This window comes from Lycium ferocissimum, chromosome 10 (genome assembly GCF_029784015.1).
Source record: "Lycium ferocissimum isolate CSIRO_LF1 chromosome 10, AGI_CSIRO_Lferr_CH_V1, whole genome shotgun sequence".
NCBI classification, from domain to species: domain Eukaryota; kingdom Viridiplantae; phylum Streptophyta; class Magnoliopsida; order Solanales; family Solanaceae; genus Lycium; species Lycium ferocissimum.
The window spans coordinates 12601469-12612305 of record NC_081351.1 but is presented as its reverse complement, the minus strand read 5'-3'; the positions used below and the strand labels follow the sequence as shown (position 1 = coordinate 12612305).

The 10837-nt window shown below is 35.6% G+C and overlaps 1 protein-coding gene and 1 non-coding gene across 3 annotated transcripts; both read right to left on the bottom strand.

The window, feature by feature from the left end:
- Nucleotides 1-495: 495 nt before the first annotated feature.
- On the bottom strand, nucleotides 496-3658 carry LOC132032490 (G2/mitotic-specific cyclin S13-7-like). 2 transcript variants are annotated; one of them, XM_059422115.1, is made up of 7 exons: nucleotides 3384-3658; nucleotides 2250-2431; nucleotides 1938-2144; nucleotides 1735-1860; nucleotides 1394-1642; nucleotides 1132-1293; nucleotides 496-1043 (listed from the first exon to the last, which is right to left on the bottom strand). In XM_059422115.1, exons 1-7 carry the CDS (start codon nucleotides 3433-3435, stop codon nucleotides 699-701), a joined length of 1323 nt encoding a protein of 440 aa, XP_059278098.1. In that variant the 5' UTR covers nucleotides 3436-3658; the 3' UTR covers nucleotides 496-698. The 2 variants fall into 2 exon arrangements, with proteins under 2 accessions (XP_059278098.1, XP_059278097.1); XM_059422114.1 differs by having other exon boundaries at nucleotides 2250-2434; nucleotides 3384-3657.
- A 3686-nt stretch (nucleotides 3659-7344) lies between these two features.
- TRNAA-UGC (transfer RNA alanine (anticodon UGC)) lies at nucleotides 7345-7417 on the bottom strand. The gene has a single exon. It is a non-coding gene; the product is annotated as a tRNA-Ala (tRNA).
- Nucleotides 7418-10837: the final 3420 nt, after the last annotated feature.

The following is a 10837-nucleotide window of genomic DNA, read 5'->3' as shown; positions in this document are numbered from 1 at the left end:
TTGGTTGGAAACTCGAATTTGCTTTCATGTTACAACAGATCATTTTCTAAGAAGTTGATAAAAGAATAATCAATTAATTGTATTAACAAAAGAACATGAGGATTTACATGACTTCACTAGTGATAAACATTTTCTGTAGTTGATATAATACAACAGTTGATCTCGGTGCTGCCAAACTAAAAAGCTAAAGAGAGATCACAACAGTAACATGATCTCGAAACAGACCAAACTAGAATTTGCTTTCATGTTACAACAGAAGCGCAATGTACCATTTCAACTCCTTCCACCATAAGGGAGAAAACATGAGCAAACACACAAAAGAAAGTACTAATTGTACAATAAAAGAATGAATCAGTTAATTGTATTAACAACAGTAACATGATCTCGAAACAGACCAAACTAGAATTTGCTTTCATGTTACAACAGAAGCGCAATGTACCATTTCAACTCCTTCCACCATAAGGGAGAAAACATGAGCAAACACACAAAAGAATGTACAATAAAAGAATGAATCAATTAATTGTATTAACAAAAGAACATGAGGATTTACATGACTTCACTAGTAGGTAAAATCATAAACCATAGTTTCTTCTAAAGTTTCACACTCCAAAAGCCAAAATCACACCAGTACTCTAAAAGCTAAAGAGATCACAACAGTAACATGATCTCGAAACCTTGCCAAACTAAAAAGAAACAAATCAGCAAGAAGATGTAGTAGTAGTAGTAGTTGGTGAAAGATTTCTTGCTGGTGGGAATAGAGCAACAGCACCTCTATCTGGGCTAGAGAACTTCCTGTAAATCGCCTTCAGCTTATTTTCTGCAGCACCTAAGTGATAGCCAACCAATTGCTTTGTGCATTCCATCAACTGTTCTTCTGAGTATCCAGTATGGTGCTGCAGAGTTTGAGTCCATAGAGGACTTTTGTTGAGAGTGCTACGAGCACCGTAAACGGATGATGCAGCCAGCATTGATGGACAGCATGCTATTGTGGTCTGATAGTTCATCAGACCAAGTTCAGCAAAGAAGAAAGCCATATTCTCCATCTACATCAGCAGAATGAGTTACTTAGTTAATAATAGCCAATACACCAGGAAAATTCATGCCTAATGATGAACCAAAATGAATTAATACCTCCTGATCATTTGGTGTTGAAGCTTTAATGTACCTAACCAGAAACACATATGGTGTTGGAACTGTCAGATACCATTCTAGCTTCCCAAGAATTGCTTTCTCCATCTGAAGTATAGACTCTCTGGCATATGCATTGTCTGATATATGAATGAAATCATTGACCTGCAGATATCAAGAAAATAAAAAATCTGAATTCCATCTGGCACACAACAGACTAGCAACAGGTTTGAAGGCCAAATCTGAAATGTGCATAATAATATACCTCTGGTGCCCAAATCTCTTCATACTTGCAAGCGATTAGCATCGAGCTAATACCAACTAACTGAAGTTCCCTCCTGGGAACCGTCTTGACCGATAGGAAACGGTCCAGTATGTTAATTGCAAGGTAAAGGCTCTCAGGCATTAGCTCAAACTTCCTATGAACTTCTATTAACCAGTCCACAAGAATGGCTCTCATCTTATGATTCAACTCTGGTTGAAAATTCATGTAGTCGTTCACTCGACCTTCATCCTGAATTAGACAAGTGATTATCAGAATCAGCAATATTCTAAAAATGGAACACAAACAGAAGAGAACAAGAAAAAAAGAGTCACCATATATACCTCAGTGAGCTTGTAGAAATTGTAAATATCCTCAACATACTCCACAGCTGCCAAATGATTATCAGCATCCGCAGCATCAATGTCATCGATCTCATTCTTTGGTCTGTTGGAAAGTCCACAAGCAGCCTGAGAAAGAACAAATTTTTCAGAATCTAGATATTGCTTATAGTAATCTAAAGAGGGGACAATCCAAATATAATAACCTTGCTTCTTGCAGTAAGGGTAGAAGTGAGTGTCTTTCCAGTTTTCTTTGTCTTTCTTCTGCTCAATGGGCTTTCCTCAATAGTCTTCACTTCCTCCTTATCAGGGCTTATAACAATAACAGTTTCATTTGCAAGGTTATCTGATGCCTTCTTCTTGGCTGGTACCTTTATTTGACCACCTTTATTGACAACTTCTGCAAGTGATTTCTACAGAAAAAAAGAAAATACAAATTATATGCACCATTTCAAGAACCTTTAAAGTTTCATAAAGCTAGTAACATTTACTTTCAATTGTTAGGCAATTTTTTTTACCTTGTTCTTCTCTGCTTGTGCATTAGCTAGCAACTGTGCACAAAAGCTCCTAGTAGCAGGACGAGTAATCTGCATTTTAGGCTTTCCTTCGACAGCAGGAGCAGTCACGAGGTTGCCAATGTCTCCGAGCACACGCCTATTTTTTCCAACGGCTTGTCCAACTTTCTGTTTCCCTCCCATTTCTCCTATAGATTAGAATTCTCAATTAGTCAATCAATTAACATCATCAATGTCAAATCAGTAATTGATGTTCATCAGTATAAAATCCATAAACATGATATTAAAAAACACCACTCACCATCTCAAGAAACCAATCAATGAATTAACAGTTTGATCCTAAATTAACTGAGGTCAGTTATATGATTCCTATGTACTAATTCAAGAAACCCACTGTTAGAACACAACCTTTTTTCTTTACAACAACAACAGTAGGAACAATTTACATCAACCAAAAGCCAAAAGAAATTCAATTGAGAAACTAAGTCAAAAGTAAAAAAATAATAATCTATCATGCCCAATTCCGATATTAAATGAAGCACACTAACAAAAAAAATCTCTGAAAAAACTTACCCAATCAAAAGAAACAATAATTTATCATGCCTATTATTTTATTCCAATGCTAAATATTTCGAGAAAACACACTATAATCACAAACCAAAAATTCTTGATTATTTGAAAACAAAATTTCACCCATCAAAAAAATAAAAATCAATAACAACAATCTATCATGCCAATTTCATTTCGATACCAAATATTTCAAGAACCCCACTACAAGAACACAGAAAAGATCTTTTTTTTTTTTTTTGTGAAAAAAAAAACAGTCAAATTCAATTGAAAAAAAAAAAAAAAAAAAAAAAAAGCCGAGAAGGTATTTTTTTCATTCTAAAACCCAAAAACAGATATTCAGTTGAAACTCAAATAAAGAAAAAAAATTATATAACAATAATCTACAATTTCATTCAGATACTAGATATTTCAAGAAACCCATTACACAATCACACACAAAAGATCATTTTATTCGTGTCAAAAAAAAAAAAACCCCACATGAGATACAATTGAAATTCAGTGAAAAAATGGAAAAAAGGGTGGCAATTAAATGAAAAACAGTATGTAAACTCATAATTTAATTCTAACCTCTTGGTAAATTATGATGAACAACAACACCTTTATTATTATTATTATCCATTTCAGTCTCTTCTTCTTCTTGTTCTTGATAATAATTCTGTCCAAACACTCCACCAAGACTCGTTAAAATCGACGATAAAAACGAATGGAGACGACCCTCTCCTCCCTCTCCTTCTTCTCTATTATCGGTCGCCACTATTTCAATCTTTCTTTCTTCTCTTTTTCTTTGGATTTTCAAGTTTTTTCACAGATTTGTTGAGTTAAGAAAAGAGAGTTTTGGTGATACTATTTGGCATTTATAAGCAGCAAAAATGGAGGAAAGGAGCGTTTTTTCTTTTAACTTTAACGGTCATATTCTTGTGCTTTTGAATGAGGACCGTTAGATGGGAATTAATTGAACGGTTGAGATTTGTTTTAGTTGTATAAAGGGTGTTTTTTTTTTAACTAGCCGTTGGAAGGGAGTGAGCTTATGTGAGAAGATATTGGGATGTTACCGTTTGGTAAAATTATTATAGGCATTTATAGTTTCCTTTGGGGAAAATAGGTTCTTATTTAGATTTTGAATTTATATAACTTTTATACTATTTGGGCTCATTTAGTATCCATAAAGGAAATTGTCTCTTATATTTAGTTATTATTGATGACGCTAAAAATATTTCATGCGTTTTATTTACAGATATATTATATTATTTTTATATTTATCTATCGTGAAAAGGATCATATTACTAAAATGATATTTAAAATGAATCACAAAATCAATTTTCTGTTTATTTGGATTGATTGTAGCATATTGTAGTTGACTTTTCAGAGTTTAAGTTATGTACACTGATAATGTATAGTTTTTTTCTTTTTTACTCTAATAGTGAATTTGTTTATACAAATAGTGCAATTTAACTGGATGTAGCATATGGCAATTTTTAAAACATTACACTTAGCTGGCCGTGACCAAGAAACTAATGGTTTCGCTCGGTGGATTGGGAATGTCCGAGAACTTAATTTATTTGGTAAACTACTAGGGCTCATTTAGCCCATGTTGGATTAATCAAAGTCGGGTCTTTCTTTTCCGTTTTTTGATCGATTTTTTTTTTTTTGATGCGCTATTGCTATAAAGATTGCAGCATAAGCATTCAAAAGGAATGTTATTACATAAAAAATTATATACTTCCTCCATCCAAAAAAAATTGTCCTCTTTTGATTTGGCACAAAGTTTAAGAAATAAAGGAAGACTTTTGAAATGTGTAGTTCAAAATAAGCCTTGAATATTTGTGTGGCTGTAAATCATCTCATAAAGTTAAATTGTTTCTAAATATAGAATTTTTTTTTTTTGAGACAGACTAAAAAGAAAAGGAGGATAATCTTTTTGGGACACAGGAGTAAGTGACTGGAGTGATGACGCCTTGCTTTTGAAAAAGTTGACTTCTTCTCTTGAGTGCGAGATAACAACTGACTCTTCCGATTAATTAAGATATAGGGATCAATAGTTTAGGGAGCCACACTTCTTTTCTTTGTGTTTTTATTTTATTTTATTATTATTAGACTGTATAAGTATCCCTAAACGAGTGGAACGATCTAAAGAATAGGCCTGCAAGAGATAGCTACGAATTTGTCTTAATTGACTTTTTCTTTCAAGCTTGACTGTGGAGAAATTCCTTTTTTAGTTGCATTGTTCTGTGAGCAGCTGTTTCCTAAGGGTTCTATGCCAATTAGTGGGAGTCAAACATGCTTGTTTGTGGTAGTCAAGCAAGCATGAATAGGTTCTTTGGCGGAATATGAAACAACAACGTAACAACGACATACCCAGTGTAATTTCACAAGTGGGTTTTGGGAGGGTAAGATGTACGCAGACCTTACCTCTACCTTTATGGGGTAGAGAAGGCATTTTTTCCGATAGACATAGCACTCAAAAGAAACAAAGTCAATTTATGATTGCAAGAGAAATAAGACAACAATATATCAAGATACCATGGAGCAACACATAATAATACACACATAAGGGTAATGTTCTACACGATACCAAATAATACTACTAAGGAAAGGAGAGGAGGAGATGGGAAGGCTAGCCCCCCACCTCTGTCTCACACATCGCTACAAACTCAACTACCTACTAACCTTTTATCCTAATCCTCGACCTTCAAATCTTCCTATCTAAGTTCACGTCCTCAGTCAACTGAAGTTGTGCCATGTCCTGTCTAATCACCTCCGCCAGTTCTTCTTTGGCCTACCTCTACCTCTCCTAACTCATGCGACCCCCAATCTGTCACATCTCCTGACTGGAGCATCCTCACACCTCTTCCTTACATGCCTCAACCATCTCAGTCTCACTTCCCTCATCTTATCCGCCACGGAGGCCACTCCGATCTTGTCCTGTATATCTTCATTCCTAATCATATCTCTCCTAGTATGACCACACATCCATCTGAGCATCTGCATCTCCGCTACTTTCATCTTCTGAACGTGAACGTTCTTGACTGGCCAACATTCTACCCCATACAACAATGTTGGTCTAACCATCACTTTGTAAAACTTACCTTTCAGCCTGGGCGACACCTTCTTATCGCAAAGCACCCCGGAGGCAAGCCTTCATTTCATTCATCCTGCTCCAATACGGTGGCGGAATATGAAACACTTATAGCAATCCTCTCTCTCATGTATGTGAAAAGCATGAAGCAGCCTAAGTCAAAGAAGAAGTAGATGTGGAGGTGGCATAATTATATTTTTCAACTTATCATATTAAGCTTGCTATAAATACCAGTTGTTATTGTAGGTCAATTTGACTTAATAATGAAAAAAAAAACGTTTGAGCTGCCGTCGCTTAATGCACGTAAGGGGGTGTTTACTTTTTCACCATTTGATTCTTGTAAATAGGAAATAAGACTCAACTTTTTTATTGCAGATTTAGAAGTCGTTTTCTTTCATCATATACTATCGGTATGCAAAATTTAAACAATAAAAAGTAATTTTGTACAACAAGTATGATTTTGTAACCAATAAAATAAAGTAAATAATATGTTAAGAGTATGTTAAAGGCGTGATAGTGTAAAAACCCTTTAAACTATTTATGTATATAACTTGAATCAAAATATTTATTTAGACTTATTAAAGTTATCCTCCTCCTATAGTCAAGGAAAAGGTCTTCTAGTTAAGGAAAATATATTGAAGAGCAGAAGTGGCTCTATTACAACTTTTCATGTGTATAAATTGAAATAACGGTTTCCTTTTGATATTAGTAGCACTTCTGTTAAAAACATTAGAAGTAATATTTATTCTGAATTGGCGAAAGCGTAAAGAAACATTAATTTTAAGTATTAGAATATCTGAATATTGAAATATATTCATCTATGACAAATTAGAATAACTAATTATAATCAGAGGTGTATGTAGCATTATGGTATGAGTTCAATTGAACCCCTAATTTTCCGGACCATAAATTTATGTATAAACGTGTACTAAAATTGCAATAAATAATAGATATATGAACCCATAAGTTTAAAACTTTAATGAGTTCAATGTTAATAATCTTAAAATTGAACCATAAAATTTAAATCATGAATCCGCCTCTAATCATAATTAATAAAAATGATTCAATCAAAATACTAATAAAAACAACTAAATAATCTTAGTCTAAATTCTAAACAAACTTGTTAACATATCATTTAGTTAGTGTTTATTTTCAAAGTATAATTCGACTTGGACATGAGTTTCACTTAAAAAATAAAATAAAATTTTGTGAGCGGAAATCGTTATTTCACTTAAAACACTCCTCAAGCCAATTTTTCACACTTCAAATTATCTATTTCAAATTAAAATTCAGATAATTCTTTTTTTTATTTTCGAACTTTAGAAGGAGTTGAAATGGACCAAATTGTAAAACAAATATCGATTTGTAAATGATAAATGCCATTTATGTTACCTTTGTGAACAGAAATGTTATTTAGATTAAATCATTAAAAATAAATTAGGAAAAGGAAGATGGAGATGCGGGGGATCGAACCCCGTGCCTCTCGCATGCAAAGCGAGCGCTCTACCATTTGAGCTACATCCCCTGTTGTTAATTGGGATTATACAGGGTATTATAAATAAACGGGCGTATAAAAGAAATTTATCATTCCTGATTAATTTACTGCGAGTAAATAAATTAGGCAGTTTAAATAGTCTCAGTTCTTCTCCCATATTAGACTAAGGTTGATTAATATTCGACATGTTATTATAAAACTTAGCTATCTGCTGTGCATTTGTATTAGGTTCAGAAGTTTTCCTAATAATTGAGTTAATTTGAAGATATACTTTGCATTAATCTACTTTAAGAGTAATTTCAGCATCCCTCTAGGTACTTATCCATCTTTTTATAATTTAATGGATATCTAAAAAATTGTTGAATTTGTATAGCTCTATTATTTATTGCGAAATTCTAATTAAGAAATTCTTTAGCTATCATCGCGCATCGCAAATAAATTACAAGTACATATAGGCATACACACATTTGCAAGGAGATTGCTTCTACTTCATTTTCTTTGAACGAACTTTTCTCCATACATTATTTTATTAATAACTATTTTTTAAAATTACAAAAAAAAAATCTAACTTATCTTTTAGTAAGAGACTAAGAGTCATCATCTCAACGATGAAACACATGAATAATAGTATCTTCGAAAACCTCCTTCACCTTTAGGGAAGGGACAGGGATGTGAAGAAAATGCACGAAATTTAGTACTTTTACTCCTCCAAATATTTAAAAAATTGATTTTAGTTCTTTCAATTCCGTGTTAAGGATACTTAACTTTCAATTGATTGATATATACATTTTTGATTCCTCAGAACGTGAATCTTAAAAAATTTAAAGAATTATTAAGTGCTAAATCATCCAATTAGCGATGTGATATGCTAATTTTTTATTGTTATTCCATATTTAAGGGAATATAGTTTTAAAAAAGGTCTAAATATCATGTATTTCATATAAAAGGACCAAAATACAAGTTTTATTTAATTGAAGGTTTTTTTTTTTTTTGGTTTTCCACTTGGTGTCCGGTACCCGCATTGGAGCCAGACTATATCCGGATTCGCGCCGCATAGGGTCCCATTCGGGGGAAAGCGCTCCCTACCAAGAATTTTTCCATACCCAGGGCTTGAACCCGAGACCTCTGGTTAAGGGTGGAGCAGTCCCATCCACTGCACCACATCCTTTGGTGGTAATTGAAGGTTAAATGTACCTAATCAAATATTATAAAGACCAATATCATAATTTACTAAACTAGACATACTTAACAAAATTCTACTAGTACTATTTATGCATCGATACTGTCACGGGCCGCCTCCTTCTTAGTGTCAGCGGCACACTAATGGCCCGTGCGGCGCCCGTAGTTCAGGCGGACTACGAGCCAGCCTAATGATTGTCCCAGGATTCCTGGCACGACCCTGTGCCTATGGCGAAGCACTCCTCAGAGGCTTAGCTTCAGCGGTGTCGCCGGTTCGGTGTCATGGCCTCGGCCTTGCCTTACTAGCATGCCCTTGTGGCATGTTTCATATGTTGGGTCTTGTCCGCACGCACACCTGATGTGCCGAGTAATTTTCGGCACATGTGACGGTTTTGGCGAAGAGTTTTACTAGTTTTCAAGCAAGTTCGTGTCGTTTTTATGTGGTTTTTATTGTATTTCAGGTATTAAGTGTTTTGATGGAAAAAGTTGGAGAAGTTTGTGAAAATGCGGAAAGAAGTGGAGAAAATAACAAGTCACTGAAAAAGGCAGCTTGATGGAGCAATTAGACGGCCCGCAGAACTTTCTACGGAACGTCAAATTTACCGTAGAACGGTCACAGTGAGCAGTTCACAGAGGATCCATCCTGCGGAACAATTATACGGACCGCAAAACATTTGACGGTCCGTCAAAGAGTAGCGTAGAAAAGTGCAGGAGACTGTTTGACGGTTGAAGGGCAGCAATTTGACGGTCTGCATAATGGTTCTACGGTCCGCAGAATGAACCCGACGGGCAATTTTTTCTTTTTATTTCTCACGACTTAGGCTCCTATAAATACTTGATATAGGTTTCTTGTAAGAGGATATACACCAGATTTCAGTTCTTATTTATTTAGCACTAAATACTCATAGTTTTTGAAGTCTTTTGGGATTAAAGACAATTGCAATTAATTTCTCTTCAATTCCAAGCAATCAGTCGTAAGCATTATGATCTCAATTATTTCTTATTGTTCTTCTTCTTCTATGAGTAGCTAAATTTCCTTACTTGGGTTGTGAACCCAATGATGGGTGTTTTGTGATTGGGAATTGTTAGTGATATACGCATAATGGATTGTTAGGGTTTATTTGTTCTTCGTTTTCATCATATGGTTAGTGGTTGCAAACATTAGCTAATGCCATAAACTTGGGTTTATTTGGGAAAATAACTAGGGTTTGGTAAGAACACATAGCAAGAACTCAAGGGTTTACACCTTGTTTAATAAGTTCACTTAGGAATAAGAGGAATTTATTTGGCATAATTAACCGTTCTTCATGCATACTTTCTTATCTTTGGAAAAAGCATACAAAGAAATAATCTTTTCTTATTAGAAAATAGTCTAGATTCATGTAGAGGTTAAGTGCATCCATACAAGCGATCCATTAGAAGTATATCGAGAACAATACCCATGATCATACACTTTATCTAAAGGGAACACAACCTTGGTTTCCTTTATCATAAATTACAACCCAAAGTAATTAGTTAGCTATTAGTCATAAACAATCAACTTTTACCAAAATCATCGGATTAAGACATTAGACCTAAATTAAGCATTCTACGAGTTTACTAACATATTCCCTGTGGGGATTCGACCCCAAGCTTGTTGGGTCACTATATTTGACATCGTCTGCTTTACGCTAATTAAAGGTGTAATTTGAGCGTATCAACACCCGGGGTTAGCTACGGACAGGACAATCCCTCACCTGGCGCTAAGCATTGCTTGCGCGTGCACAGTCCAATCCTTAATCTTGACACTTGCCTTGTGCCTGTGCACGTGGCCTGTGCTTTGCCCGAGTAGGGCAACTCTTAAGTCCTTGGCCTTTGTAATGTACGTCCTTTGCAACATGCCTATGGGATGGCATTGCCAAGCATAGCCCTCGCGATATACTCGCATCCTGTAGGGTGCAGCGTCGCCCTACGACTGCACGTCTAGGCCAACGGACCCTTGCTCGCAAGGCTGAACCTAAGCCAAGCTCACAAGTCAACACACGAGACTTTTAAGAGAAGTGCCTCGAGTGTTCAATCGGCACGGAGGGCTTTTTCATTCCCAAGGATAGCCCGCAGGGCATAGTCGGTCCATACGCCAAGCCTCCGACCCTCGTTGTGCGCCCAACGCTGGCCTGGAGGCCGAGCGCCGCCCATAGAGTTGCGTAACTCGTATGGGTACCTAGGGCACGCTTTGGAGATGCCTAGGCAGGACCTTGAGGTTGCCCCTCAAGGTTGCTCACTTGGTACGGC

Excerpts from the sequence above, each read along its gene's own strand:
- LOC132032490 (XM_059422114.1), bottom strand. The coding sequence starts at position 3,435 with ATGGATAATAATAATAATAAAGGTGTTGTTGTTCATCATAATTTACCA. Across the intron at positions 2,145-2,249 it reads CACAAGCAGAGAAGAACAAG|AAATCACTTGCAGAAGTTGT; the intron begins GTAAAAAAAATT and ends TTTTTTCTGTAG. Across the intron at positions 1,861-1,937 it reads CCCTTACTGCAAGAAGCAAG|GCTGCTTGTGGACTTTCCAA; the intron begins GTTATTATATTT and ends GTTCTTTCTCAG.